The sequence below is a fragment of the Melanaphis sacchari genome, unplaced genomic scaffold (assembly GCF_002803265.2).
Source record: "Melanaphis sacchari strain LSU unplaced genomic scaffold, SCAv2.0 Contig32_pilon_pilon, whole genome shotgun sequence".
Taxonomy (NCBI): Eukaryota; Metazoa; Arthropoda; class Insecta; order Hemiptera; family Aphididae; genus Melanaphis; species Melanaphis sacchari.
The window spans coordinates 1-8,213 of NW_020271199.1; the positions used below are offsets into that span (position 1 = coordinate 1).

The 8,213-nt window shown below is 22.5% G+C and overlaps 1 protein-coding gene across 1 annotated transcript; it reads left to right on the forward strand.

The window, feature by feature from the left end:
- Positions 1–3,900: 3,900 nt before the first annotated feature.
- Positions 3,901–7,924, forward strand: LOC112596613. Its single transcript, XM_025342380.1, has 3 exons — positions 3,901–4,048; positions 5,761–5,886; positions 7,870–7,924. Exons 1-3 carry the CDS (start codon positions 3,917–3,919, stop codon positions 7,906–7,908), a joined length of 297 nt encoding a protein of 98 aa, XP_025198165.1. The 5' UTR covers positions 3,901–3,916; the 3' UTR covers positions 7,909–7,924.
- Positions 7,925–8,213: the final 289 nt, after the last annotated feature.

Sequence of the window (8,213 nt, forward strand, 5' to 3'; positions counted from 1 at the left end):
TAGGTAACTGCTTCGTTCAGTTACGTATTGCTATTTTAATTTAATTTTTCTACAATTCATCAACATTTAAGCATGGATTAATTTTAAACATGAAACTGGTTGTTGACACAAAAATACCATGCTACTTATAAGATTATTAGGAACAGAGTGGTAGTTTATTGTATATTTTATCCTTTAGTTATGATTTACTGAAGATTCGCATAAAATATAAATACTTCTAGAATTAAAGTATAATTTATGTTTAATGAACTGTTATAATTTATTTGTCATATTTAATATGCTGTTTTTATTCCTATAGTTACAAGAGAAATTGAAAACGCAACAAGATGGAATTTAAATAATCTCAAAACTACTTCTTTCAGACTATATATTGCAAAATTTTGTTTAATAAAATACATTTGAGTCAAATTGAATCTCTGTTGTTTATATACCTATATTATTTAATAACGAGTTTTGCATATATATAATCAAGTGTATATTTAAAGCAAACACAATTCTACAATAGTAATGTTTATATACTATTGCAGATGATTTTCATTGATATAAAAAATAGATATGAGTAATAAAGATATGAGTTGATCATAAATGGAAGACAATTATTTATTTTATAATAGGTACATACTTACTTTTAATTATATTTATTTATGAGTGTGAGTGATAAGTTTTTAAAAAAATAGAACATTTAATTAACAGTTCTACATTTGTAGAACATTGGATGAAGCAAATATATTGTATTCATAATGATTTCTAATCAATACTTCTTGGTGTATTTCATGTTTTTTAAATTATGACAACATAAACACTGAAAATTAATAAAAGAGAAGAATAATAACATTTAGCATGTTTTACATGTATGCATTCAATATGCGAAATGGGTAACAAAGTGGTCTGTAGGAATATCGTCATATGTGGTTTTTGTCAGTGTAAATAACACATATTATTTAATAATTAATGTGGATTATAAAAAAAGAAAATCTGCCTATACCTTTTATTGATTATAATTTATTTATTTTCTAAATAAATCGTGCAAGGCTTTGGGTTTGTCCTTTGTTGATCCAAAGATGGTTACAAGATAATTTACAATGATAAATTTATAATTATTTTCCAATGCCCATCAAGAAGTTTTGAATAACTATTGTATAGACTTTGACAAAATAACATTAAAACATTGGTATTGTATCACTGTACCTGTTAACCAATTAATCCGGCAGAGCAGTTGGTGTAATGTTGAGTGATTTACCTATTTACCTAATAATCTTCTACATTTTAGTTTTGATACAATAATGTTAAGTAGTACTATTTATTTAATATAAGTGAATACAATGTTATAATTTTATTAATTATTCTTTATTATGCATGAAAATAGCATATTCATAAATTAAATCTAATCATCATTAAAAAAAATTTTTTTATTGAAATCAGCTTAAACTATATTACATTTATGCTTATAATACAACTAGTTATTTATTTATTTCCTTTTTATATCAGATTATATATTGATCAAACTTTTACAATAAAAATAAACAAATTATTTTTTGATTGTTTAGATATTAGTATATTATATAGACAAATGAATCTGTTTGAAATATAATGACAATCATTACAATTATAATACAAATATAAACAAATAGGTATCGAGTAATAAAAGTTTAAGGTAGATCATAAACAGGAAACAATTATAATTTTAAATTAGCTACATGCTTACATTTAATAATATTAATAATGAGTGTGACTGATATTTTGTTTAGAAAATAGAATATTTAATTAATATTCTTACATTGATATAATATATATGTAGCATATATATTCATAATGATTTTTAAACAATGCTTCTGGGGGTTTTTCTTGTTTTTAAATTATGCCTGTATAAACATTAAAAATTAAAAGAAAAGAAGAATGGTAACAAAGTGGTTTGTAGGAATATTGTCATATGTGGTTTTTTGTTAAGGTAGATAACGCATTTTATTTAAAATTTTATATGAATAATAAAAGAAAATGAGTCTTACACTTTTATTGAATATATTTATTTTTTTTTTTTAAATATTATACAAAGGCTTCAGGTTAATCCTTTGATCATCCAAGATCTTTAAAAGCTAATTTACAAAGAAAAATTTATAATTATTTTCAGATGCCCATCAATAAGTTTCGACTAACTTTTTTACAAACTTGCACAAAATAATGTAAAATATTTGTACTGATTCACAGTACTTATTAAATCAATAATTCCAGCAGAACAGATAAAACAGTTACTTTAAATTTGAATTATCTACATTTTAGTTTTGATAGAATAATTTTAAGCACTATTTATTTAATATAAGTGTATACAATGTTTTAATTTTATTAATTATTCTTTATTATGCATGTAAATAGCATATTCATAATTTAAATCTAGTCATCATTTTTTTTTTTTTAAATATTTTATTTCAATTAGCTTAAACAAAACAACATTTATGCTTTATAATACATCTAGTTATTTATTTATGAAAGAAAAGTATTCTACTATGTAGTTTATTTGCATTTTTAAAATTGTTTCTTGTTGATTTAAGTAAATGTGAAAAACCATGTATAATCAATACATTTTCATTGTCGTGTGTTATATAAGATTTTTTTTTTTTGTAACTTCAAATAATTTTCACATTTTGAGATTATTAGATCCTTGATCACAAATAATCACTTTTAAATTAAAAATATATTCATTTTATTTTTGTCATAGTATACTCTACTATGCACTTGAATTGATCTCCTGTAACTGAACCACTTATGATCAAGAATCCTAATACTTGTTTCCAAGATAATGTTTAACTCTTAACCATCTCAACTTACACTTGGTTGTTGTGATCAATTTTAAAATCTTTAAAAATATCAGATTAAAAATCTTCATATCAATTAAATTTATCATTTTGTGAGCTGTAGATAATCAATTGTTTTAATGAAATTGTGTAGATTTTTTTTTCACTTATAGACGCAGTTTGATATTTTAATTTTAAAATATTTAATATATTTTGATTTACACTTCAACAAACATCCAAACCTTCCAATCATTTCCCAGAGATCATACGTCCGGCAAACAAAGGAAAATCTTTATGAAACAATAGGCGACAAGTAAATGGCAATATAAACTAAGGGCAAACAATTTCTCAGTTTCTTCGTATCTTCATATCTTTTTTTCAATTGCTTTATTCGAAATTCAGATTTAACTATTATGTTGGTTCTTAACAAATTATTTCTTTTTAAATTACTGCTTTTAATATGTTGTTTATACTACTATCTTAAAAATAAAATTTTGATTTTGTTTTTTGAAATAAGTTTTTTACAATCACTCATTGTGTGTGTTGTGGGCGAGTGCGTATGACGCGATGACAATGTAATGTGGAAACATACACATACACGTATAATAATGTACTACGTATACAGTACAAGCCTCACATGTAACATTTAAAATATTTTTTACAATGAATTCCTTAAATATTTACCACCTCCAATCCGCTACAATATGTTTCGTATGTCTATCAGTAATATATCAGGCATCAGCTTTCAAAAAACGTATAACGCTAACAATGACGATGGAAATTATGGAATAATAAAATTGGAATACAGTTATTATTTGAAGATTTTAAACACGAAACGAACGACAACACAATATCAGCTGATATTTTCCGATAGTAAAATAAACCAATCAACAATTGCAATTTTTTTTTTAATATCACTACAATCTACGTCACAAATTTGTATACATTTATGCTATATCTAACTTACCTTACCATCATATTTTTATTTATGATCCGAAGTTGAAAAACACATTTTGGTTATTTCTTTGTGTTTATTTCATTTATCACAATTCACAATATTCCTGATTGTTACTTTGTTTAATCTGTTCATTCATTAATTATTTAAAGTGCTGAATAGTAAATTCGTGATGTCTGTAGTTTTGCATCACCTAAACATATGTCGTATCTGCCTTTCCGAAAGAAACCTCAGAAATATCCTAATGTTTGGAACTACAACTATAAAGTGGATAGAGGACATAAAAGCGTACTATAAGATCGAAGTAAGTTTATGTAACATTCACTTATTGTATCATACGTTTTGTTTGATTATTAATTGTTGGTCCCTTCCAAGACACATCGATAAGCCTTGATTCATCAAATACTTTAATCGGAAAAATAAGGTAGGTACACAGGTAGGTATAGATCATTGCAACTATCTACATGATATATGGTAAACTCAAACGTATTTTTACTATGATCATAATTTAATCCTGTGTTATATTGTTTTTAGACAATTCTGTAATATTCAGTATTAAATAAATAAATAATAATTCTGCCTAACAATATTGAATGCTTTAAGCTCATGCCAATGAGCACATATGGGTAGTCAACTTTTCTGTTTAGCTTCTTTCACAGGACTTAACTTATAATTTCCAAAATATCTATCACCTAAGTAGTCTCTTTAATTAAATAAGTTATATGGTAAATACACAATGAAAATTCATTGTAATTTTTTCCAAGTTTTGTTGGACAGATTTACTCATTTTATTTTGTCTTTTTGTGAACAAAATCGTTATGAAATAATCTAACGCAATGATGACCTAAAGAAAGCGCAGTAACATAAATGAATTCACCAGAATAATATATAGATATTCAAGATTACCAATAAGTATGAAAAAGTATATGTTTTCATCATTCTACTGTAACAATCAAAGATCTATCTATATTGAGTTTAAATTAAAATCAAAACAATTATGTAAAATTAAACAGTAATTTATAATAATAAATTTCAATTTAATCATTGTAAAATATTAGACCTATTTTGAGATACACAGTGCTACAACACACATTTTTTGTTATTATGCCCATTACAGAAATGTTCAAAATATATTATATACCGTTGAATTTAATATGAGTTAAATAATTACACTAAATGTTGTTTGGAGAAGAAATCAGTAGTTATTGACACGCTTTTACAAATATCATGTATAATAATTTTATAAATACACATATAAATAATTTAAATACAAATTCACAAATACCAAAAGTTACTAACTTTTCGATTATTTATTTTATCTGATGTTTGCACATTTCGACATTTTTCTATTTTGAGCACTTATTTTATGATTTTAATTGCATATATCATCTTTAAGTGCATATTTTGATGTTTTTTAAGACATTTTTTAAATATATACTATTTTAGTTTATTATAATATAAGAAAAAAATATTTGTATAGTTTTAATTAATATCAAAATAAATTAATAGGTATAAACAGTTTTTCCAAATATAACCTTTGACCAATAATTGGGGAAATAAAATATTTAGATAAATCTCATCATGATAAGAAAATATTGATTACGTTAGTAATTAAACACTGTCATTATTTCACTATTGTTCAAAAAATAATTTTTTTATGCATATTTTAACATTTTAATCCATATAAATCCGTGCTCTTTAATAATAACCTATGTCCAATTGAGTAGTTTTGATTAAATTTATCGCCATACCTAAATTTATAGTCTTTGCCCCTATGTATTGATGATGATCTGATTTATATATCTGAACGATCAATTCTTATATCTTTGCTAAATAATAATTTTAACACCCTCGTCTCATTTTTGAAGTTAGCTTAAATCACCGACCAGTTAAATTATAGTTTTTGAATTGAAGAAGCCAAGAAGGTTATATGACAAGTGTCAATATGTCTTATGTTTAATTGCAAATTTAATAATTGAAAATAGGTTTGTAATTATATCAATTTTATATTTGTAGTTATCATCCCATGATAATAAATCTACAAAACTATGTATCGATTGCATGAATAAAGTTGAAAAATGGCGCAAAATTGTGGATAAAGCAGTCAGCAATCAAACAATCGTAGAGTTTTTTGCTGAAAAGGTATATATACATTTTTAATATTCTATTCTTATATCAAAATTAGTTCAGAATAAATTAGATACTGTAGGTTGACTTATCATTAAGTATATTTCATTATATGTTTTTACATATTCTTTAGCTATTAGAGTAATTTATTTTGCTATTAGTAATACAGTAGATTAATGCAGTTTTTTTCTGAAAATATTGCATTTATTTTATGATAAGTTTTTAGTTATAACTCAAAATGTTATATTATAATACTGTTAATACTATAAAACTGTAATTATAGGTTCATAGTTAAAATATTCAATATATTAAATAAATAAATCAAAAATGTAATTGCATATAGTAAAATTCATAATAGCATAGTTTACTAAAAAGGTTTAAGTTCTTAAGTTCTAGGTTTAAGGTGATTCATTATATATTTGAATGACTCCTGTGTTGAATATTTTTTAAATTTTTCAGTTCCATCATAAAATACTTATGAGAAATATAATATTATATTTTTAAACCTAAATTATAAAAATTATAAATTTTTAAATTTTCTTCCATAAAATACTTAAATTTTGTAATTTTTATGATTTTGACATTTTTAGTAAACATTTGAATTTAATATCCATATAAACAAAATAGTGCCTATCTAATTTTAATAATTTGATATGGATAAAAATAATCTAAAATTTCCTATGCCTTAAAATAATTAAGTGTCAAAATATTTTTAAAATTATACCATGTATAAAAAATGATAATTTAAATATTTAGTGAAAAAATATAAATTGATATATTCAGTAGAAAACTCTATTATAATAGATAGCAAAACGTTTAAAGAACCATGTATAATAATTTTAAATCTTGGTTATGATCGAAAGATTTTATGAATTTCTACCTACAAATTTCTGGGTTAAAATACTAATAGAAGAATGATGTGACAATAAGTTTTTGTTATTTTTGATTAGGATCTACATCTCTTATGAAATACATTGTGAAATTTTTTTTAAAAATTTTTAATTTTCTATCAGTTTTTTATCGTTATTTATAAAAAAAAAAACTAAATTAAATTTAAAATTTTAAAAATTTTACTATACATAAAAATGATTATATAAATACTTAGTGAAAATTTCTATAAATTTCTATGGTTATTTTGCTTTTGAATTATAACAAAGTAAATAATTCATTTTTACGGTTTTATTTCATTTTTTGTTTTTTCCAATAAAAAAAAGTACTGATATTTTTTATTTTTAATCCCTTGAGTACTAAATAGATCCAATTGGCTACCAAAAACCACTATTTTAAGTTGAAAATCGAAACATTTTACTCTCCCAACACTTAAAAAGTGATAACAGATAAAAAAAATAATACATTGTAAAATCAATACATTCTTAATTCTTCTCAGAATCTATAACTAGTCATAATAATAAATTACAATGAAAGTTTTATTTTTTTTATTCTTTAGTAATTTGTTACATAATTATTTTTTATTATTTTTCCTGTACTCTAGTGTAAAAATACTTGAATACAATTTAATTTAAGTACCTATTTCAAATTTTATTTATTTATTTTATAATTATGTTTATGTCTTAATATTCTGGGTAATAACTACGTGGTTATAATATACTTATCAAAACAAAATGTAAAAGTTCAATTACCAAAAAAAAAAAAAAAATTATAATTAAATTGATACTTAGAATTAAAATAATTATTCTTATTTTTATTTTAATTTGAGAATAATTGTTATAATATTTAAAATAGCATATTAATTAATAGAAAATAAAATATAATATACCATATTAACTTAAAAATATTTATAAGTATAGTAAATAACAAAAATGGTAGTTTATTATATATCACAACATATTAACACCTGTTTATCCTTTGGTTAGGATACATTGATGATTTATAAAAAAAAAAAAAACATTTCTAAGTTAAAAATTATAATTAATGTTTTTATGAGCTGTTGTATAATTTATTTGTCATATTTTAATATGTACTGTTTTATTTCTATAGTTACAAGAAGAGATGAAACGCAACAAAGATGGAATTTGAAATAATCAATCCTCAAAAACTACTTCTTCCAGACAATATATTATAAAAATGTTTTCTAATAAAGAATACACTTAATTAAAATTGAATCTCTGTTGTTTATATACCTATATGATTAAATAACTAGAGTTTTTGCATAATAAACAATCAAGTGTATATTTTTAAAAGCAAACACAATTTTACAATATTAATATATACAGATTACAGAACTTGAATCGTTTATCGTGGATATAAACAAGTAACTATCGAGTAATAAAAAGTGATGGTAGATCATAAATGGAAACAATATTTTTTTTAAATAAGTTATA

What these genes read in the sequence shown, in the direction of transcription:
- LOC112596613 (XM_025342380.1), top strand. Translation starts at nt 3,917, where the DNA reads ATGTCTGTAGTTTTGCATCACCTAAACATATGTCGTATCTGCCTTTCC. An exon ending in AAGCGTACTATAAGATCGAA is followed by an intron (nt 4,049 to 5,760) that starts GTAAGTTTATGT and finishes TTATATTTGTAG; the next exon opens with TTATCATCCCATGATAATAA. An exon ending in TAGAGTTTTTTGCTGAAAAG is followed by an intron (nt 5,887 to 7,869) that starts GTATATATACAT and finishes TTATTTCTATAG; the next exon opens with TTACAAGAAGAGATGAAACG.